Source organism: Rattus norvegicus, chromosome 5 (assembly GCF_021556685.1).
Source record: "Rattus norvegicus strain SHRSP/BbbUtx chromosome 5, alternate assembly SHRSP_T2T, whole genome shotgun sequence".
Lineage (NCBI taxonomy): Eukaryota > Metazoa > Chordata > Mammalia > Rodentia > Muridae > Rattus > Rattus norvegicus.
Window position 1 is genome coordinate 160,502,393 of NC_141538.1, and position 23,845 is coordinate 160,526,237.

Here is a 23,845-nt window from a genome sequence, read left to right on the forward strand (position 1 = left end):
CAATACCCAGTCCTAATAAATATAACTGCAAAGGAAGCCTGAGATGTAAGATCAGCCTCAAGACAAGGGAAAGGCTGCCTGAAATGCATAGGACAACATGGTGTCCTTACACCTGGGAGGTTCTGCAAGGGACCCAGACTACTAAGTCCCAATAGACGGCCTTTGATTTTGTCTTCAAAGTGGGCTCGCATCTCTTGTGTTTCTTATCTCAACCTAGTGGTGTGTTTTATTATTCCCATTAGAGGGAGAAATGGTGACTCAGCCTAGTCACACAGGGTGGGTGGTGCAGCCTGGCCTGAAGCTGGCCCTCCACCTGCTCCTGCTCCTGTCTTTTCCAGCATGCAACCTCCTGGGCACACCCAAGCCTCTCCAGGCCGCTCTGTCCACCCTTGTCTTCCTAGGACCCCTGTCCTGATTATGATAATCAAATCCAAAGCAGCCTGATCCATCCATAGAGACCTCTACTATCAGCTTCTGAGAACTTCCAAATGGGGACCAATGGGGACCCCGTCACCGCCCCTCCTTTCAGGAAGCCACATCCTTCGGACTAGACATAACGGACCCTAATGTTTCAAATGCTGTATTTGGCTGGGCTGGGGGTGTAGCTCGCTTGAGAGAGTGAGTGGTTGTCTAGCATGCACGGGGCGGGGGGGGGCTGATTTCGATCTCCGGCAAGGGGAAGTACGCCTAGAATCCTAGCACTGAGGAGGTGGAGGGAAGGGGATCGGGAGTTCAGGGTCACCCTGAACTATGTAGAGAATTCAAAGTCAGTCGGGGCTACATGAGTCCCCCAGCTGAAAACCAAACGGAGCAAAAAGAAAAATAAGAAAAGGACGAGGAAATCATCTTTCAGTTTTTGGAGTCCGGGTGATGTGGCCTAAGAACTAACTGTGTGTATAACTGGGATCTAGGGAGATGTGGGGTTCTTGGAAAAGAAGGGAAAGTAACGGGGTGAGGGGCAGTCTCAGCATCTTCTTCTGTGACTTCTAGCTTTGATGCCTCTAGAGGGGGAGTGTGGCTCCGTGTCGAGAAGCAGGCTCCAACTCCAGGTGTTTGGGGAGTCTCTTCCACCCATCAAGAGTCCCAACGTGTCCCTCTGCCTCTCTGAGGCTCTATGCCCCCATCTGCCTTACAAGGTTGACAAGAGATTGAAGCAGTCTCCACAATCTGGCCTACTGTGTGAGACGACTACACACACTTGGGAAATTACCCCTTCTCCTCCTTCCTTGAGAGCGACATCATATTCTGTTTCTCCTCTTGATTTTCAGCATTGTTCCTGAGGGCTTCTGGAACCTTCTGTCCCAAGCCTTCAGGTAGAACATTCTTTGCTGACAGATCTTTTAGAGCAGGGCTTCTGGTAGCCAGGGGCTGGCTGCTTCTGGCAGTATTAATATAGAGTCTAAACCAGAAACCCTCTCCTGGAGTTCTCCAAGTGATGACCAGGGATGTGTCCCCCTCCTGCCTGGGGTGGCTGCTGACATCCCAATAATATGTCCCACCCACCACCCACCCCAGACCTTGGCTGTCTGGTTCCCTCAACAGTTCAAAGGTCAGGCTCTTCTAAGCAGAAAGCTGCCTTCTCAGGAGAGCAGAGGGGAAAAGTATTTAAAAAATGTAGATGGAAGCCCCAGGTGGCTTCCCACCCCCACTCCCACCCAGCTCACGGCCTGCTCACAGAATACAGAGTACAAGGCTCAGCCTGGTACTATGTGAGCCTACTCAAACCAGCAATGCAACGGCTGTGTGTGATTTACCCAGCGTGATCCCGATGGCACCATCCCAGACTAGCTCTTGACACTGAACACCTTTATGCCAGGGCCTTTTGGAGTGAGTGCTGCTGGTGGAAGCCAGAGACTACAGACCCCAGCAGCTAGGGAGGCTTCAACCCATTCCAGAAGCCCAAGAAATGCACGTGCAGGACAGTCACCCTGGCACAAGCTGCCGGCAGAGAGGGGTCAAGATAGGGCATCCCCGGGTGTTCCTTGCAAGTCTGCTTCATGCCTCCCATGGGAAAAGGAAGGTGCACAGACTCCGGCTTGACCACCGGATGATCGTGGAGAAGTGTCTGATTTCAATAAAGGAACACTGGAAGTGAAGGGGCACAAGCACTGGATGTGGTGGGGTGGGGTTGGGGCTGGATCTCCGTGCCTGAGAGCTTGGGCACTGAAAACTCAAACTCAGAAAACAGGTCTGGAGGCGAAGTCTCTAACAGGCCCTGCATGAGTATCTGCGGCCTTCCCCGGCCCTGATCTCTTCTTCTGAACCGACTGAAGGCTCTTGTGTTTCTCATTTTGTCAGTTTCCAAATATATATATATATATATATATATATATATATATATATATATATATACATACATACACACACACACACACACACACACACACACACACACACATGCCCATACACAATATAGCATAGCTGGCTGAGGTTTTTAAGTGGCCCAGATGAGAGATGTTTACACTATCACTAACTTAGAATGAAAAAGAAAGAAAGAAGGAAGGAAGGAAGGAAAGAAAGAAAGAAAGAAAGAAAGAAAGAAAGAAAGAAAGAAGCAAGCCACCCCACAGGCACTGAGGCACTGTCTGGTCCGTTCGTGGCATTGCAAGCTGGCTGGTGACAACTGCCGCCTACCAAATCAGTTGTGACCAAGAAATACAGTGTCAGCTTTGGTCCATCTCGGTGCCTGACCTGGAGCAAGCCTCATTCAAGAGGCCAAGTGACTCTTGGGACAAGCAGATAACTCCATCGCAGCAAAGAACAGACAGTTTTCAGGAAAGATGAGTCCAGCTATGTGACACCCAAGAGCCCAGTCAGTCCTTAGACTCTGAAGAGAGCAATGTATTTTCTTTTTTTTTTTTTTTCAAAGATTTATTTATTTTATGTATGTGAGTACACCCTCACTCTTCAGACACCAGGAGAGGGCATCAGATCCCATTACAGATGGTTGTGAGCCACCACGTGGTTGCTGGGAATTGAACTCAGGACCTCTGGAAGAGCAGTCAGTGCTCTTAACCGCTGAGCCATCTCTCCAGCCCCCGCAGTCAGTGCTCTTAACTACTGAGCCATCTCTCCAGCCCCGCAATGTATTTTCTTATCTAGCATTTCCCCTGCGTACGTGTCTGTAAAGAGCTAATGCTTCTGAGATAGTGAGGGAGCCACCCCACCGAGCCTGAGCCCCAAGCAGTGTGTCCAGCTGTCCCAGGAAGAAGGCTGGTGACAGGGACCTCACAGAGGGGATTCACCTGGGACCTCACTGAAGTGTCATGTACTCCATATCAAGTCAACTGGACGGAACTCACATGCAAAGAGCCAACAGATGGAGGGTCTAGTGTAAGCCCACCCACGACGGCAATGAGCAAAGAGAGATAGGAAGGAGAGAAGCACAGACACCGTTGCAGGGAATGCAGAGAACCTGAGAGGTGCCAACAGGTCGAGGTCAGCCTGGTGTACACAGCCCCAGGCCAGGCAGAGCTACAAAAGGAGAACCCTGTGTCAGCAAAACCAAACTGAAATCTGCAAAAAGACGGGTAAGGCCCACACTTCCAGCATGAGGAGCACAGCGGCACAGGCCACTCCTTAAGCACAGGATGCTTCTCCTTAGCACCACAACTTCCTAACCTCTGGGTCCTGAATGTGAGCATCGTAATAAAGAAATAATACATAAATAACCTGTCAACAGTAAAAGGTTTCCGAACACACAAAAATCAAGCCAAGTTCAAAAGCGTAAGGAACTTAGGGTCATTCCGGCAACACCCACCCCGTGCTGCATCCCGCCACTTCCCTGCGGCCTTGGTTCTGATCACATGACATGAGCACCGCTCTGTGTGTGCCCTCGTGCCCTCCCGCCGTGCGGTGCCAACGGAAATGTCTGAAACCCCTCGGCTCAGATCCAAGACTTGTGCGTTTCTATTGGATATGCAGAACTTTCTGCTCTTACAGAAACATAAACAGTTTAACTATGGGAAACCAAGACTTCTTGGTATTTTCTTCCCAGCATGAGATTCAATGTACATAAAACTAGCATATTTTTGGATCGTGTTGCTGGGAGTGTCTGCTCCAAAAAAACTGCTGTTCGAGATGCTGACTTCAGCTCTGTAAAACTCGTTCGATAAATCTTGGCTTGGGATTAGGACAGAAATCCCAACTGAAGTGGCCCTACACATATTCCTGCCAATTTGTACTATGTGGTTATGGGAAGGACCAATCTTAGCATAATGGTTAAATTATGAAATAAAAATATCGATTAACTCTGAAGAACCCTGAGGGTCCTCTGCTTCCCATGGTTTCGTATTCAGTCAAGATTTAATAGCCTATAACTCCAGGGGATGTGCTGTCTCTACTGGTCCCAACAGGTGTACACACACACACACACACACACACACACACACACACACACACACAAAATATAATAAAGTTGATCTTTAAAATGCCCTATTCAAAGGTCCATTTTCAGATTTTTTTTCCCCCTATCTGGGTCAGGTACAGGGCCTAACAAATGACATTTAATGGGTTCCCAGGTGAGTCAGACAGATGGTCCAGTGGTCATGCCTTAGGGAACGGCCTTAGCAAAACAAACACCTTACGTTTTTTATAAGCAATCCGGAACAGGCCATAGAAACACTGGGAGCCCTGATTGCATCTGAATTGACCACCGGTCACAAGTGACTGATTACAAGTTAGTTAAATGTACAGTTCGGTTCTCCAATCCCCACGAGGCTTTGGAAACTTCTGTCAAACATCTGTCCCATGGCGCCTGCCTCGGTTTCCCCTATTGAGAACCGAAGTTCCTTCTCTGAAGGGCTGGTTAAAACCGTTTAGGACTTGTGCCTGGGAGAGAAGGAATGTTGCAGGTCAAGAGCTAAAATTATCTCCTATCTCTTTGGTACCTTCACGGGCCATTTATACAACCTGGATCTGACCTCAAGGGCTTGTGACTGTGAGGTAGCATGTTTGCAATGTATTGACTTAGCAGACCCCAGCTTTCACCAACCTCAGCGTATGATAGCAGAGAGCATCTCTGAGTCCTTGCTCTGCTGTCACCTGCCTACTTGATGTCCCCGTGCACGGATTTGGTACTTGCATTGTTGAATCATGACTTTCTTTTGTTCTGTGGCTATAGAAGTTTGTGTGTAAGTTCTTTGGAAATGGAATCCCACTCAGGGCCCCTGGGGTCTTGGGCACTCGCATGTGGCTCAGAATAAACTCTTCCAAAGAGCAGGGTTTTGTATTAACACTATAAAGAGAGGGTCCGTTCTAGAACATTCCCACAGGGCAGACACTTGTAGCCACACCTGAAGAACCACAGGAGAAAAAGCATCCTGTATGGACAGCCTTACGTCGGCGACAGAAGCCAGGGTGAGCTTCTGCTTTTGACAGGGAGCATCCAGAATGCAAGCTTGCCTCTTTCTCAGCTACCAGAGTAGCAGAAGGACCTCAGAGGAGCCCAAGAAAGCCATAGATGGAGCTGCCCTCCTACCTGACTTCGGGACTTTAATGGAACGCTGTGGGAATCTGCCCCACAAAAGGCTGCTCTGGGTCAGTGATTACTCCCAGCTCAGGCCACACTAGAAGCCCACAGGCAGCAAGAATTACCCATGGTGTGTGGGTGGTTATAGAGCCACAAACCCCAGGAATCCATCCCCTGGTGCATTATCTGAAGGGAGACAGAGAGGTCATCCAGGGCAAGGTCCAGCACATAGGCTGGAAGCAAACATGAACAAATTATGGCCCCAGCTTAATGCCCCGAGAAGGCATCACAGGGCCTTGCCTGGTGCCCTGAGTCCTGGAGAACGCCCTGCCTCCCAGTGAAACCCAGGGCACCGTTCTGCCCTAGGCAGATCCTCGGGATAAGGAGGGGACTCAAAGCTAGGCAGTCACAAATAATACACCATGGCCAAGAGGTGATAAGAGACCAAGTTGTCCCCACCCCCTTAAAGAGGCAACTGCACAGCCAAACAGGTGACACAGCCTGCAATCCTGGCACTTGGGAGGTGGCTGCAGAAAGATCGGGAGCCAAAGGTGAGCCTAGGCCACAGGGCAAACCCTTGTTTCAACAAACTAACAACAACGGCTACAACAATCCTCTCCAAGCCTGAAAACCCGAGTTCTGTCCCAGGGACTCATGTGGTTGAAGGCAAAAGCCATTCCCAAAAGGTATCCACAGGCCTTTGCACTTGTCAATAAATAAACAAATGTCAATTTTGAACCTGTAAATGGAAGGATGTCCAGCACCAGCCTGGACCATAGAATTGACTTAAATCGACTCAGCCTGGGGCTCAACACGCAGAGGATCCAAAACAGGGCGTATCTACCCGTCAATACCCAAGTCCCTGACCCCTAAGTGTACAGAGAAAGTTCCCAAGGATATGAAGGAGGCAGTCCTCACGGTGGTCCTCTCCAAGGCAGAGAGGAATGTGAGGTGGCTGAAGGGAACACGGACAGGCGCACGGCTAAACGAGTCTGCTTCCACAGAACCTCAGCACCAGCAACAAAAGTGTCCAAGGGGACGTGGGGCAGGGCGGGTGGAGGCTGGGCTCTGAAAGGCTGGAAAAACAGGCTCCACCGGTGGCTTGGGGGACCAGAAGAACCAAAGAATGGAAGAATCGCAAACAAGAACTGGCTTCCTCTGTCTCCTTAGCACCCAGCCAGGCACTGGCTCTGGACAGCCAGGGACAGCATTTCAACAGAAGGCACTAGAACACTGTGGGCTGCCCTGGGCGGACCCTACGTAGGGGCAACTGAGTGCCCTGTGTCTGTCTTAGCACAGCAGGGGCTCCTGAGCTCACAAGACCAGGAACCCATCCATGTGGTCCTTCTACGGAAAGTCTAAGAACGGAAGTCAGCGCATGGCTGAAAATGGAGGGAGGAGGGGGCTAAACCTAGTCATGAGTTTAACTAGGCTGTGTCCACTACTGACACCCATGGGAGATAGAAAGACTGCTGGTAGTGATATTAGAATTCAGGGAAGCCAGAATGCCCGACCCCGCCCAAAAGGCAAAGGGCAAGTCTTCAAAGTCTGGTCTGTGGAATCCTGTGTCAAAACGCAGGGCTGGAATGTAGCTCAGCCGGTACAATGCTTGCCCAACATGCACAGGGCCATGGGTTGCATCCCCAGGATTGCATAGAGCAACAACAAACACACAACGGTATAGCCAAGAGCCCGTAGTCCTAGGAACTGGGAGGTGGAAGCAGGAGGGTTAGAAGTTCAAGGCTAGCCTACAATAAGAGCCGGTTTCCCAAAGGGGATATATCACAACAACAAAAACACTCGGGGCTTTGAATCTGAGACACTTAGAACCCTCGCTTAGTGGTGTGGGGGTGTGGGAGTGAGTACCAGTGTAGTCTGAGCACTCTACTGTCTCTGTAAGTTTGATGCCAGCCTGATCTACTTAGGAAGTTCCAGGTCAGCCAGGGCTACCTACGGAGACCCTGCCTCAGAAGAAGAAAAGGAGGAGGAGGAGGAAGAGGAGGAATAAGAAGAGGAAGAGGAAGAGAAGGAACAAGAGGGCAAAGGGAAGGAGAATTCGTTCATTACTATTATCATTATTAATATTACTATTTATATTAATTATTCAAGGCCATCCTCACCTACAAGGTTACTTCTGGACTTACTATTGTTGTTGTTATTGTCATTATAATTATTCAAGGTCATCCTCAGCTACAAGGTTACTTCTCTACCAGCCTGGGAGAGCCACGGCTAAGAAAAAAACAATACAAACCCTTCATGGTAACCAGCACCCCAGACTACTGTGATCTGTCTCAGCAGTTTCAGACCCCTGGGAAGTCAATGAAGAGGGAGGAAGACTATATCCCAAGGGCCTCATATGACTTTCATTAGAACCCACCTGACCCTGAAAACCAGTAGTCATGGCTTCCGGGCGTCTGTCCCTTTCCAGGCTTCAGCCTCCACACCGCACCACAGAAGAGATTTACTTAGCCCGGCCTTTAGGTTCCCCGCTCAAGGGTCTGCATTCTGGGTTCCTAAACAGCAAAGGCAGGTGGGGACAGAACACTCTCCTAGCACGGATCCACTACTAGTGAAATTCTGGTGGGGTTTGGGGGCGGGGGTTATGGGTGGATTCTCTTAAGGACACAGAGGTAGGAACAGCTCTGGGAACTACAGGCCTGAGAGAACAGCCCGTAGGCCAGCTCAACAGCTCATGCCTGTTATCTTAGCACTACGGAGGCTGAGGCAGGAGGGCTAAGTGTGAGGCTTGACTAGTGTAGTGAGAGAGAGACATCACACATACACACACACACACACACACACACACACACACACACACACACCCCAGAATAAGCCTACAGTCCCAGCACTTGAGAGATAGACGGTAGGAGGTCTAAAAACTCATGGTCATCCTCTGCCATAACCAAGTTCAAGGCCAGCCTGGGCTGCATGAGACCCTGTCTCAGAAAGGAAACAAAGCTAAAATTAAAAACAGAAAGGCAGAAAGGAAAGACCACGGTTTTCCCAGGATCTTGACTTCTGCTGTGGCCCAAACCACCGAGAATGATGGCCTTGCTGTGCAGAAGGCAATCTGGAACAGACGCTTAGTATCCAATAACTTCTTTGGGCCTCAACGGTTTCATCTGTAGGATGGGGAGAATGCCAGCTATCTCCTGGCCATGGGGATCAACAGACCTTAGCGCCTGCATCAGAGCAAAACTTGAATCTTGGCAAATGCCCTAAGGAAAGAACACATTCTTCGCTGTCCTGGGGAAAGGGCACATTCTTCCCTGCTTCAGTGCACAGGGTTTCAAAGTTAGGAGTCTGGTGTCAGGGCTGTGTAGGTAGGTGTGGGAACAAAGCTCCCAGGAGACCCGGCTGTTGTTTGCACCTTCTTTGTCATTCTCTAGGGAGAGCCTTCCGAAGCTTCCACACAATTGAAAGGCATGAAACATTCAATGCCTGCGATAAAGTTACAGCCCAAACTAGCCTGTGCCAACATCCTAATCCAGGCACCTGCGGATCAGCCACCAGGTGCCAGGTGGTGGGTGTTTCCTGGTACACTCCCTCAAATCTAGCATGGACAAGGGGACAGAAACCACACTGCCCTCCCTGGCCCCCTTCTGCACAGCCAGGATTCAGTGTCTCCAGGCCAGGGCTGAGACATCGGGTCTCACATACCTGCAGTTCCCACCTGGCTGGGAATTTCTTCCAGATCAGGGGTTTCTACAGCATCTGCAGGGCCGTGGATATTGGGCAAGAGCTGAGCGGAATCACCCTGAGCAGAGTCCTCCATCTGGCCTCTTTTGAAAGCATCCAAGCAGCAAACGAGAGAAAACCTGAGGTCTCTACCATCACGAAGGCTTGCACAGGGACTGCAGAGGAGGTGGCCCCTGAGAATTGGCGGTGATCCCGACGTCCCCCCTCCCTGGAAGGCACTCATCTGACACATATGACATCCAACGCCTTTACTGAGGGGAAATAACTACACACACGCACATGCACACGCTTGTGCACACCTCCCCAGCCTGGCTCCCCTCTCTAGAGTGTTTAAGCCCTTAGTGACTCACAACACTGGGCTCCTGCGTGATTGCTTTGGCCAGCTTTAACGATGTGCTTGGTTTATCTGCTGGGGCAAAAGCCTGTCCGCTCGCTCGAAAATCCACCTGATCTAACATTTGTGACAACTTACCCTATCATGATGGCAGAGGCGGGGGTGGGAGGGGTGGGTGGGTGGTGTTGGGGATTTAGCTCAGTGGTAGAGTGCTTGCCTAGCAAGCGCAAGGCCCTGGGTTCGGTCCTCAGCTCCAGGGGGTGGGGGAACAAGCTAATCATGATGGCAGAGGCGGACCTCAGGGTGGGAGGTGCCGCTTTCCTTGAGACGATGAATAGAAGCATAAACCCTCCTTCCTGCAGATCGAGTGACAAATGGACCAGGTAACTCAAACTGGAATATTACTGAGAAAATCAAGACTGTTTGCAACCACTGTGGAGATTCTCCAGTGACTCACAAGGGCAAGGCAGCATCCAGTCCTTCCGAGAGACACCTGCTTGACCAAATCCCAATATACACTGGCCTGGTGATGCACCCTGGGGATCCCAGCAACAGGGGGAGGGACGAAAGAGGCAGGGATCCGAGTTCAAGGCTAAGTTTGGCCGCATAGAGAATACTAGGCAAGCCTGAGCTATAGGAGACTACCACACACCAAAAAACAAACAAACAAAAACAAAACAAAAAAAAAACCTCAACAGTCCTGACTACAATGATATAGGTGGCATGTCACACACAGCTCCACAGCTCCACACACTGTCACACACAGCTCCACACATGTCAAGCCCTTTTAGACCTCGAGAATTCCCCCGTCTCCTGGTAGCACCAATAGCACCAGGGCCCACAGAAAAACAGGCCAACAATTAGACTCCTGTTCAAGCTTCAACTCAAGTGGGTATAAAAGCACTCCCCACTTTACAGAAGGGAAAACTGAGGCTTGGGACGTTCAGTAACTTATTGGATGGCACACAGCTTGTAAGAAGCAGAATCCAGAAATCCTAACCGGTGTATATTTATGTCTAAACCTGCACTTGCCCTGGCCAAGGATAAGATTCGGTCCAAAGCACTGAACCACTGCAAGGGTCCCTGGGAAAACAATCTTCAAAGTGGTTTATACCTCTGATCACCTGGACAGCCTAGGTCCTGTGACCTCCACCCTGCTCTGCTATATGGGGATAGTAAAGGAAGCCAGTTGATCTTTGTAGGCGGCTGCTAGGAGTGTCCCAGTGCCTGGTGTGGAGGGGAAACGCTATCGCAACCTCTTCCTAGCAGAAGGCCTTTGCAGAGCAGGTAACAGAATGTCTTGCTAAAGCTAGATCGAGGAAGGCTGGTGCTGCTGAAGCCACGCGTGTGGAGAAGGCAGACTTTTTGCTCTTTGTAAGATAAAAATTTAAAAGGAGCTGGGTGATGGCGGCTCACACCTTTAATCCCGAGATAGAAGCAAGCGAATCTCAAGAGTTTGAGGCCAGCCTGGTCCAGGATGGCCAGGGTTGCACAAAGAAAGCCGGTCTTGGAAAACAAACAACCCCTCCCACAAACAAACAAGTTAAAAGGAAAAAAAAACTCTTAGGTTTATTAGTGTCTGCTTCCTCGAGTGTTTTCACAAGGTTTTTCCCTTTCTCCAAGATTGAGGTCAACCAGCGCACTCCTAGGAGGAGCTACCGACTGCCTGTGTGACCTTGGGCAAGTCCCTCAACTTTTCCAAGCACCAGGGTTCCTTGGCAGCCACACCTATTCCAGGTTATTCTGAGAACAATTTAAGACAAGCTTTCTTGTTTAGTTTATGCAGAGAAGGGCTCAAGGGAACAGGTGCCCCAGGGTACACTAACTGGATACTAAGCCCTGACAGCGAGAAACAAGAGGGAAAAGAAAGGTAACAATGTCACAAAGATTTCAGAAAGGGTTGGGCTAGGGTTAAGGATACAGCTCAGTCTGTACAGAGCTTTTAAAATGGCGTGAGGGGTCTCTCTCTCTCTCTCTCTCTCTCTCTCTCTCTCTCTCTTTCAAATTTTTATCTTACGTGGTGAGTGGTGGTGGCTGGTCATGCCTTTAACCCCAGCACCAGGGAGGCAGAGGCAGGAAGATGTCTGAGTTCCAGGCCAGACTGGTTTACAGAGTGAGTCCCAGATCATCCAGGACTACACAGAGAATTCCTGTCTGGAAACAAAAACCCAAACCAAACCAAAGCAAAACGAAACAAAAAAATTAAATTTTACCAAGAGGTACAAAAGCTATAGCATAAACCAGACATTGTGGCCCAGGTTTCAATCTCAGCACTTTGAAAGCAATTCAAAGGAGGATACACAGTGAGTTGAAGCCAGTCTGGGACAGAGGGAATCCTGTCTCAAGAACAAAGAAACAAAAAATGAACTAAAACCCACCAAGTTCAGATGTAGAGAGATTCAGGGTCTAGTTCACAGAGAGGAATGTTAGCTGCAATCCCTTGCTTTAGAGTCTCCGCACCCAAAAGCCTCACTTCGTAGGCCTTCATCTCTGACCACACTCTCTAACACCAGGTATCCCCCAAGTCCCACCAGCCAGATCCCCTCCCAGCTCCATTTTCTGCACTGCACTTCTGGTCCTTGGACATGTCTATCTCGGACACCTTTGCCTATGGGAAATCTCTTCCCACAGAGTCTAGGCGCCCTGGAAACGGGACTGCAGTCGTTTCTGCTACTGTAAGGTGGACAGCTCTAACAGCACCTGGCTCAGCAGGTGTTCGGACTGGGACTGAATGAGTGACAATGGCTGGCGGGTCAATTCAATTCAGTTCCCAGTTTAAGAACACCCAGTAGGCATCTGGTTCACTTGCCCCGCACTCAGGACAATGATTTCCCACATCGAGAGGCACAGGTACCTCGGGGTCAGAGGGAACTGGGGAGAAGTGGGGCGTGGACTATACAAGCAGCTGGTGGCTTGTATCTTCTGCTCTGGTCGTGGATCCATTTACTGGCGGTCAGAGCTAGCACCCTCCCTAGCATGACCACTCCGTGGATCTCAGGGCAATGTCAAAGTGCCCAGACCTCCATCCTGAGGCAAAGTGTTCATTCCCAGACTGCCTTATCCAGCAAGGCATCTCTTCAGATCTTTGAACTGAGCATTGTGTCCAGCTTGGTACAAACAGCGGAGAATCTAAGGACAGTGGCCGCACAGACTGGCTGGAATGTTTACTTCCCCCAACAGCTTCAGCTTGCGGTTCTAAGGCAAAGAGTTCCCATTTCCTTCCTAGAAGAAAACTCCCATAAACAGAGACCACTTCCGTGCTGGCTACCGCCAGCATCCAGCCATCATTGAGACTCTCTGTCCTTGAAGACAAGCCAGCCACCGGGGTGCAAAAGCAGCTAAGCGGTTAAAAGTGCACGCCGTTCTTGAGAGTTCGGCTCCCAGCACCCATCGGGCGGCTCACAAACAACCACTCATGACTCTAGCTCCAGGCAATCTGATCCCCTCCTCTGTGCATAGGGACACAGATACACGTGCCTAAATAAAAATAAATTCAAGCTTAAATTAAAAAGGACCAGCCACAGGGGGGCTGGAGATGTAGCTCAAGGTAAGTGTTTGCCTAGTGTGCACAACGAGGTCCTGGGTTCGAGTCCCAGCACTACCTAAACCTGGACATAGCAGTGCATGTCTCAGTGCTCAGTCTGTTTAAGTCAGGAGGGTCAGAAAACGAAAGTCATCCTCAACTACATATGGAGTTTGACTAGATTATGGAAGACCCTGTAAAGGAAGGAAAGAAGAAGAGAGAAGAAGGAAAAAGTGAGGGAGGAAGGGAGCCAGTTGAAGATCGTAGCGAATTGGAGAAAGGTCAGCATTTTTTTTTTATTTTATTTTATTTTTTTTTTTTTTTTTTGATGACAAGCTGGTGTCACCTTGTCTCCAGCAGGAATGCAACCCGTGGGCTGGGAAAGGCTATCTCCTGCACCCTCTTCCCTATAGGGACATGCAATGAGGGAGGGGCTGTGGAAAATGGGTAACTAGTCTCAGATGTGAGAGGGAGGCATTTCCCATTCCCAGCATGCCATTAGGATACTGTTATCACAAACACAGGAATGGAGCCCATCTAGACACAAAAGTCAACAGCCGTATCTCCACCCAGCCATATTCCACTCGTTTACATAATTAACAGCGTCCACAGCCACAACACATTGGCCTCAGTTCCCTGAAGCATTTTTTACAGATGGGGCAAAAGTCATCATGACACACACAGTTCAAAAGGGCAGAGACAGGCAGGCAGTGTCACAGCCTAATGGGAAACTGAGTCCCTGGGGTAGAGACAGGTAGGTCAGCAGGTATGCCAGGTATGAAAACGCCAGGACTAGTATTTGTCATGTACCTGCTGTGACATAGGCTGGGTGATTTCTCAGTTGCTCTTGCCTCTCTCTCTCTCTCTCCACACACACACACACACACACACACACACACACACACACACACACACACACACACGGTGTGCATGATTGGAAGTGGGGAGGTACACAGGACAACTCTCTCCTTTCACTGTGTGGACCCTTGGGGAATGGAACTCAAGTCCTTAGGTATGGCAGCAAGTGCCATTTTCCCACCAAGTCATCTCGCCTGCCCATTTTCTCCTTTATGCTGGAGACCAAATCTGGATCCTCAAACACTGGGCAAGTACCCTACCACTAAGCTGGGTCATACCTTTTATTTTGAGGCAGGGTCTCGCTAAAACACCCAGGGTAGCCTTGACTCACTTTGCAGCACAGGCAGCCCTTGAACTTACCATCCTCCTGTCTCAGCCTCCTGAGTACCTGGAATGTCGCCTATGTGCCACACAGGTAGCTGACACGGCATCTTTTGCATGATTGTTAGTGAGTACCCATTTCCACGGTGAGTAAACTGAGTCTTAAAAAGATGCTTAGCCTATGCGCTGCTGCTGTACCTCAGCTGGCTCCTTCTTAGAGGAAAGAATTATTTGGCAGGTACTCTGTGGGTTCAACAGCTCAGGAGCTCCCTGCCTGGAAGAGTTATCAGCCTGGTAGTCTTTGCCATGCAACAGACAGAATCTGAGGTGCCCAAGCCAGGCCTGGTAGCCATTGCCTAGCACGGCAGAAGATCTGGAGTTCAAGGTCGGCTTGGGCTACATCCTAAGACCCCGACTTAGACAAAATAAAATCTGAAATGCTAACACCAAGGTAGCGAGAGAACTCCTCAGTCAGTCTTAGGGCTCAGTCTCTGGATTTTCCTGTCCCTATCTGCACGGACAGAACACAGCCTGGATACCAGGTAGGGTTTCAGGGCACTGCACGAAAATTACTACAACACAGTAAGGTGTTCAATAATTTAAAAATAGTAACAATTAAAACAATCCTGTGCACTTCCGTTGTTCCTGGAAAAGTGTTCAGAAGTTCAAACTGAAGGATGGCAGACTTCTCGGAAAAGCTCGCAGACTTACATCTAAATTGTTTCCTTGCTCAGAGTCAGGCGGATCCAAGGTTCCTCCCCCAACCCATGACTTAACTTGGGGGCGGGTGGAGGGAGACAACTGAGACGGGAATGGGCGCACCCACTGGGCGAATTTTAACACAGAACTATACTGTACTCCACTTGGGACGGATCGGCCAAGCACACGCAATTAGATCTCAATGCTTGAGCTCCCCACCGCTCGAGTTAAAAAGTGTTTGCCAACGTAGCTAACTCTTGGCTTGAGCAAATGCGAGTGGGGAGAGCGAGGACACTCTTTCCCGGACGTAAGGCTACCAGATGGGTTACAGGCACAGTACAGGGGGTCTCCTCAACTTTGCACTGAGCTAGCCCCTTACTCACATTTGCTCCCGGTCCAGCCAGGAGTCCAGCAGGAACCACAAGCTTGCAGGATCCTGACAAACAGATTTGACCTCTTTCCCTGTAGTGCTTTGGGACGCTTGAGTCAGGGAGCCAAATAGCCCCGCGAGAACCCAACACCTAAGCTGAAGAATTCACGAGGGGCCCGTACCGATTTTGCACTGGATAGCCCCTTTCCCACGCTCTGGAGTTCAGCACGGAGCTGAGTCTTCAGGCGCCATGGGATCACAGGACCCTGATAGGCACGGCCCTGACCTTTCTCCCTGCAGTCCTTTTGAGGTTCTGAAAAGGAGGAGTGGTGTTGCCAAAGAACTCCAAGACCCCAGTTCCCAAGCTGAAAAACTCCAGTGCGCCTCTGGGCCGCACCCACCCGGCGCTCCTAAGACACAACTTTGCCACTAGGAGCTCCGAGCTCCCGGCCCCGAGCGCCCCCGCGCGCCCAGCCCCGGCGGCTCCCGGACTCCGGGGCCTGCAACCACGCCGCCCTCCCGACCGCGCGAGCACCTACCCGGCTGGCTGCTGTAGCCATCGGCTGCATCGGGAACTGCCCCAAATCCCTGCTGATCTCGGGGCCCCGCAGCGTTCGCGCATAGCTTGCAGGCTCCGAGGTCCGGGACGCGCGCGGGCCCGGTATCCCGCCCGCAGGACGGAGCCGGCTGGCCGTGTGCCGCAAGCTGGCGGACACGCTCCCATGAACCCGAATCGGCCGCCCGCATCCCGGGTGACCGGGACGCGAGACCCCACGGCGGCGCGCGGGGCTCCGACGGCGGACGGCCGGCTCACAGACCTCCGAGTCGCCGCCGCATCGGGCCGACCACGCGCGCCCCGCCAGTGATCTCAGCCCCACCGGGCGCCGGGCACTCTGCGGCCGCCGCACCAGAGGAATCCAGCGCGATCTTCTCACGTGGGAACAACTCCAGATCAAGGGGGCTCCTCCTCCCGCTCCTTCCGGGCTGCCGAGGTACCCTCTGGCCACACCCCGGACACGCCCTCCCTCACACACCACGCCCTCTATCCGACCACGCCCACGACCCCTCCTCCTTGGCGCCTACTGCCCCTCCCCATGCGTCTGGCCCCAGGCCACTTCTCCTGCCTCTCCCGCTCCTCCCGCTCCTCCACACCTTTCCAGCCCTTCCTAGAGAAACTCAGGATGAGAAAGGTGGATGTTGGTGTCCCAGGGATCTAGAGTCACCGTACTCGAGTCTGAGTGCGTCAGAAGAAAGGCTGCAGGCCTGTACCTGGCCCTGCGGTATGGTGGCCGGGGAAGTGATGCTTTAGCCTTAGGGGTCAGAGGTTTGCTAGGGCAGTCAGGCTCAGGACAAGATGGTACTTTGGAGGGTGTTCACCCAGCACTGGAGCGGCCAGGAGTGGGTGTTTCAGGGATTGGCCATGTGCCTGTAAAATGCTTTGCAGCTGGGAGACCCCTTTGATCTGAGATTACAATGCTCTTTAGAGGGACTAATTATTTCCCCACAGCCCCAGGAGCCAGGGGCTGGCTTTCCCTCACTGTAGACTGCAGGGAGCCAAGCAGCACAGCCAGGTGAAGCATTCCTGAGCTCACCACCACTCCCACTCCTTCTAAACCGAGTCGCGGACCCCAAGCGAGGTTCTATGACCCGTGACTCTCGCTGTCCCATTCTGCGAGCTGTTAGTCTCCAGGCCTGCAAATGGCCCTCCAATAAGCTATGGGAACAAAATAGCTTGCCTCCAAGTCTGAAACCTTTTTTTTTAAGTCACTCTTTGGACTATGGGGGAGAAGCTCCATCTCTCCTCAACCTCAGTGATTTGGATATTACTGAGAAGGCTTCCATTCTATTCTCTTCCCCCTGGGAACGGAGCCCAGCTGGGGAGACTATGATGGTACTGGTGCGATGGTGCCAGGACCCCCTTCCCCATCCCGAACTCTGACCCTGATCATCATGGAGGGCGCAAGGGCAGGCCAAGGACTGCTGCTGGTGTCCCCAACAGTACGAGAAGACTGCCCATGGCTTAAACACCCAGCCCTTCCAGAGGATGGACATGGGCTCAGCACCAAGCCACAGCAGGTCCTCAAGCCATCTGCCTTTGCAAGAATGAGGAGAATAGAAAAGCTTATTATGAACGCCTGAAGGTGGAAATGATGTGTTTATGTAGAGAGAAAGAGAGGGGGGATATATTCTATGGAGGTGTGAGATGTGAGGTGTGGGGAAAGGGGGTGCCTTTGTGAGCCCATGCTGAGGCATCCCTTCCCCCTGAGGGACCAGCCACACCATGGTATAGTATAGAAATTTATTCAGGGCATGGGGAGGGGAGTTAAGAGGGTAGTAGGGGCAGAGAGAGAGAGAGAGAGAGAGAGAGAGAGAGAGAGAGAGAGGAGTTGAACCATGAGCATGTGGAGAGGGGGGGAAGGGAATGGGAAGAGAAGGACAAAGGGGGAAGAGGGTAAGAGCAAGAGAGTGAGGAGGGGGCAAGTAGCCCCCTTTATCGTATCAGGCATACCTGGCTATTGCCAGGTAACTGTGGGGCGGGGCGGCATACCTGGCCTTTGCCAGTAACTGTGGGGGTGGAGTTTAGACAGAATGCTGGCAGGAAAATCTGGGGAACACCCTTTCCAGGCCTTGGATCCTGGAGAAATCTCATCTTGGAGACATCTCCAGTATGTGTGTTGGGATTGGGGAGGGAGTTGGGGGGGGGATACAAGAGTGAGAAAAGACAAGACAGACAGACCCAGAGGAAGGCAGGAAGTGCTGAGGGAGGTTTCATGGGGCATTCAGGCTGTGTCCTTTTGATTTAACCTTCCCTGAAGTCCTGGTTAGTTTTCATTGTCAACCAGATTCAACCTAGAGTTGCCTGGGAAAATGAACCTTGACTGACGAGTTGCCTGGGTCATACGGGGACCTGTATGCAGCTCTGTAGGCTGCCCTCTCGATTAATAACAGATGTGGGAGGGCCCGATCCATTATGGGTGGTACCATTATTTGGTTTCAGACCTGGGGACAAGAGGCTGAGGTGAATATTTTACATACCAGAACAGACCTGGCCTCCAGGTTTTCCCAGCATCCCTCAGTCTCTACCTGGCAGACCCTGCCCCCAACCCTGAACTTTCCAGCCCAGAGGCTGGGCTCCCCTTCCCCCAGAGGCTCCTCCCTATATGATCCCGACCTTTGGGTCTCTTGCTCTCTCTTACTCTTCCCTCTCCCCTCTCTCTCCCTTCCCGTGGTGACTCTCTTAGCTTCCTTTCCTGGGGCCAGTAAACTGGCCCACCCAAGAGCAGTTTCCCAATAAGCCGGAATTTAATATAATCTAAACTGGCTTGAATCGGCTCATTTCAGCGATGGAGAAATAACTTTTCAACCATCTCTAGGTCGGCAGTCCTAGACTGCATGAGAACACCACCTGATCACTCCGTGAGCAACCAGCTAACAGTGTTTTCCCACAATTCTTGTGTGGCGTATTTGCCCTGCCTTCCTTCAGTGATGGGCTGGGATCTGAAAATGCACGCGGAAATAAACCCTTTCCTCCTTTAAATTGCTTTCAGTCACGGTGTTTATTACGGCAACACTGGAATGCTCACTAGGACACCTTGTCTGCTAAATGTTTTGCAAAAGCTGGGCATAATGGTCCAGCAAGCTAGGGCAGGAAGGCTAGTCCAACCTAGACAGTATAGTGAGTTCCCAGTTGTGTCAAACCCTGTCTAGGAAAAAAAAAAACAACAAAACAAAACCACTTAGAATTTCACTTCCGCAGAGAAACACTCTTCTCCCACAGTTGCTGAAATACAGTGAACTCCTAGGGGCCAACTTCTATTTCCCCACTTCTGGTTTGTTTTCTCTTTCTTTTTAATGCAAAACCTCATTCTGTTGCCCCAAGCACCCTAGCACTCACCATGTAACAGAGGGTAGCCTCGAGCTTGCACTGAGTCTCGCCGAGTATTGGGATTAGAGGTATACACCAGCCTATTTTCCCATTCTTGTTAGAGACACGCTCTTAAGTCCCGGATAAGGGAAGAGAGCCCAAGAGCATGAATGGTTGCTTGGCTTTGGTATCTCCGGGTAACACTAGGGTGTGGTGGGGACTGTGGTCAGTCGCCATGGACGAGACTGTAGATTTCCTGCACAAGAATACGGGACCAAGGTTTCCAGGTACTTATCTTAGTTTTGGACGTTGATAGTTTTCTTCTTTTTTAACTTAAGAACCAGGGACTGGAGAAATGACTCAGCACCTAAGAGCACTGGCTGCTCCTGCAGACGACCCAGGTGGAGTCCCTGAAGTCTCATGGCCGCTCCGAGCATCTGTAACTCTAGTTTCAGGGGATCTGATGCATTCTTCTGACCTCACTGGGTACCAGGCATCCACGTGGCGTACATACATATACACACAAGCAAAGCACTTATCTTAAAGACAAAAGCAACCATCTTAAGAATAGGAAAGAAAGAGAGGAAGAATAACGAAACGAAGCAACTGCGTCACCTAGAGCTTTCTGTGCTGCCCGCTGGCCACCTGTGCTCTCTCCAGGACAACCTGGAAGAAGCTTACACAAACTTCCCAGGGACATGTCAATCACCCAGGCCTGTCACAAGGTCACAACCCTGGGGAATTTCCCCTGCTCTCCTTTCTCAGCAAAGATAGGCTCTGGCTCATTGTGTGTGTGTGTGTGTGTGTGTGTGTGTGTGTGTGTGTGTGTGTGTGTACACCCCACACTAAAGACAAGAACGTCATGTTAAGGATGGGTTCGGTTCACTTTCCCTAGATTCCTGGGCTTCCCCCAGGTCTCCTGCTCATAGCATGCCTCTGGGGCAGTCTCCTGCTAGCCAAGGCTGGACGTCATAATCCACTAGCACACTATCTGCTAGGTGCTTCCTTCAGGACTGTTCTGGGAAACACTTGACCCACATTCCTGTGCACATGTCTATGGTCTCCTTCACAGGGAGTGGCCAGTCCTGGCCATGCCCGAGAAAACCACCCAGGGCCCAGGAGACCTTTCTGTGCAGATCTACAAGTTGCCTGTGGTCTATGTGTGCGCTGATATGTGTAGGAAGGCTGAGGTCTTCAGACTCTGCTCACTTACTTATTTATTTATTGGAGACAGTCTGTTCCTGGCCTAGAATCCACCTATTTTCCCCAATACTGGGATCACACGTGTGCTTCGTGCCTAGGTTTTTTTTCCTTTTTTTTTTTTTAAAGATTTATTTATTTATTTTATATATACACGTACACTGTCGCTGTCTTCAGACACACCAGAAGAGGGCATCAGATCCCATTACAGATAGTTGTGAGCCACCATGTGGTTGCTGGGACTTGAACTCAGGACCTCTGGAAGAGCAGTCGGTGTCCTTAACCACTGAGCCATCTCTACAGCACTTTCCTATTTTTCTTTTCTTTTTTCTTTTCTTTTCTTTTCTTTTTAAAAAAAAAAAACATGGGTTTTGAGGGGATATCCAACTCAGGTTTTTACAAGAATTTTATCCAGGTCAATTAATCTATTTACCTATCTATTTATTTATTGTTATTATTTTCAAACTAGGGGCTTTAGGAGACCTAGAAATTCACACTCGTAAAGGACCTACTGGAACCCAGTGCAGGAGGAAGCCATGCCTGGGTTTCACTTTGCTTTGTCCTTCCTCAGGGCCCACAGGTCTGGTCGGGCGTCTGCAGGAGGCAGAAAGGACGATGAGGAGCTCAGAAAGGCTGAGGCCGTTGGGTCGATGACTTCCCATTGAGCCTTGTGCAGATTTGTTTGATGGTTTGGACAGTTTAGAGCTGATGGCTGAGAAGTCAGAGAGGTGAGGGAGAGCCACGGTCCAGCCAGTGGGTGGAGACTGCTCTAGTCTGGGCTCTGAGGCCAGATGCTATCCCTTGACCCTGACCTCAGGCCAGCAGGGAGCCACCAGAGAAAACACAGAAGAGCCCGGAGTGGGGGGGGGGCACACAGAGGATTCAGTGTGGTTCCTTGTACCAGCCTCTGCATTTCCAAGAGCACTCCATTAAGATTACAGGATACCACTATAAGACAAATTGGCTTAAGGGACAAAACACAGCAAGGTCCTATTTGGATCCACCACTGTGTTGGCCGGTTGCTTCAAGATACACATTTGAGTCTATTGGAGATTTCTGGGTGTTTCTAGTAAAACATTTTTCATTTAAAAATTATTATTGTTGTTGTTGTTATTATTATTATTATATTATTATTATTACTACTATTATTGTTGAGATAGGATTTTTCTAGCTGTTCTGGATCTCACCATAAAGACCAGACTACCACATCTGGCATACACACACAAAAGAATTAATTTTTTTTTCGGAGCTGGGGATCGAACCCAGGGCCTTGTGCTTGCTAGGCAAGCGCTCTACCACTGAGCTAAATCCCCAACCCCTAAAAGAATTTTTTCGTGTGTGTGTGGTGTGTATGAACGTGTGTGCACATGCCCCAGCCTGTGTGTGGAGGTCAGAAGATAATTCTGTGGGGTTGATTTTTCTCCTTCCACACTTAAGTAAGTTCTGGGGCTAGAACTCCCATTACCAGGCTCATGAGGCAAGCGCTTGGTCCACTGTGCTGGCACCTCAGGGTCTCAGGTGCCTCAGGCTGGCCGAAGGTTTATGATGCAACCAAGGATAACCTTGAACTTCTCATCCTCCTGCTTCTCCCTCCCAAATGCTGGGATCCTGGGCCTGCTTTTATGTGGTGCTGGTGTTGAACTCAAGATGTCAGTCAGGCCAGCCCTCTGTGAACCCCTATAGAACAGGTTTAACTGTGGCCATAGTGATTCCAAAGGGTCGTAGCTGCGTGCTATGAACTGTGAGCCTGCCGAGGGTGTGGTTTCTTTCTTTCTTTCTTTTTTTTAAAGATCTATATTTTTTATTTATATGAGTACACACTGTCTTTTAGACACACCAGAAGAGGGCATTGAATCTCATTACAGATGATTGTGAGCCACTATGTGGTTGCTGGGATTTGAACTCAGGACCTCTGGAAGAGCAATCAGTGCTCTTAACTGCTGAGCCATCTCTCCAGTCCGAGGGTGTGGTTTCTGACACCCCTGTTTACTCCCTTTCCAACAGGACTTCCAGAGACTCTGGAGACTTGGGCTAGCTGCAGTGTTGGGGCCCTGTGTGGTGTGTGACCACAGGAACATGGTTTTTTATTTCTACATCTAAGCAAGCGGAGTATTGGCTTAGAGAGTGTGTAGACGGGTTCTAGGCTGGCCCATTACTTTTTCATGTGTTTGTTTTTTAAAATGGTGTCTTTTGTAGGCTAGGCTGGCCTAGCATTTGCTATCTAGCTGACGCTAGTCCAAAGCACCTTATCTTTGTTTCTTCCTCTTGGGTGTTGGGATTAGAAATGTAAACTACCGGGGCTGGGGATTTAACTCAGTGGTAGAGCCCTTACCTAGGAAGCGCAAGGCCCTGGGTTCGGTCCCCAGCTCCGGGGAAAAAAAAGAACCAAAAAAAAAAAAAAAAAAAAAAAAGAAATGTAAACTACCATGACCAGCTCTTTTTTACTCTCTCTCTCTCTCTCTCTCTCTCTCTCTCTCTCTCTCTCTCTCTCTCTCTCTCTCTCTCTCGGAGGTGTGTATGTGCACATGTGCACATGTGCGTGTGTGTGTGTGTGTGTGTATGTGTGCACGTGTGAGCGTGTGTGCGTGAGTGGGTGCGTGCATGGATGTATGTTGCAATTATTAACAGGAAGTATATTAGTTTCCTCCTGTTGTGTAACAAGTCATCTCAGACAGTGATACAAAACAAGGATGGTCAGGAATAGTGTGTGTGTGTGTGTGTTGAGGGGGACAGCAGAGCACTGTGGTTCTAAGTCACTTGTAGGCTGCAGCAATGTGCCTGCTGGGGCTGTTGTCAGCTCAAGGCTCACCTGGAAAGCACCTGCTTCCAGCTCACTCCCATGTGGAGGTTTGGTCCCTCCTGGAGGAATCCCAGAAGCCTCTGCTTGCAGGGTTGCAGCCCGTGCCCCTTAGAGGGCTCTGAAAAAGAGCAAAAGCCAGTGTGCCCTCACAGAAACTCACCACAGCTACGGTACTCATCACCATTTTCGGATCCTATTCACAGAGTGCATCACTAGGTCCCTCGTGCTCTCCGGGAAGTCTGAATGGGAGTGTTGATACAACAAAGTGGGAATCATGGGGACCTTTTGGAAGCTTCCTACGGCAGGAAGCAGAGAGACACCATTTCTGGAAACAAACATCGAGTTTCATGTCCGGTTCTGATGCTCTAGATTTCAGGCCAAATATTTCAACCGCGGAGCTTTGGTCTCCCTGAGTGCATGGTGCTGTGGTAACTGCTGGGCTGCTGGGAGGTGAGGTGACTGTCAATCTCTGAGCTGTGTCTCTGCCACAGTGAAACCTCAGCTCCGGGGAGGGGAGGGAAGGACATTTCTTAGGAGCAGCTAAGTAACAAGTCATTGCTCCTGAGATACACAGTCCCCCTGCAGCTGCTGTCTCCAAGGGACTCCGGAGGGACTTCGAAGCCCTTTGGCAAGCCCTGGGCTGCCTCTGCGGCTGAGGCCATAGGTGGGGACAGTGTTGATCCCCTCCTGGTTCCTTGGTGATCCC

General features: G+C 50.5%; 1 protein-coding gene across 5 annotated transcripts in view; it reads right to left on the minus strand.

The window, feature by feature from the left end:
• Kazn (kazrin, periplakin interacting protein) overlaps positions 1–23,845 on the minus strand; it is a 988,882-nt gene that overhangs the window by 112,696 nt on the left and 852,341 nt on the right. For 2 of the 5 annotated variants that reach the window (XM_087549466.1, XM_087549469.1), the window contains exon 1: positions 15,814–16,228. In XM_087549466.1, coding sequence (XP_087405592.1) covers positions 15,814–16,021 — 208 coding nt within the window. In that variant the 5' untranslated portion in view covers positions 16,022–16,228. 5 annotated transcript variants of the gene reach the window in all.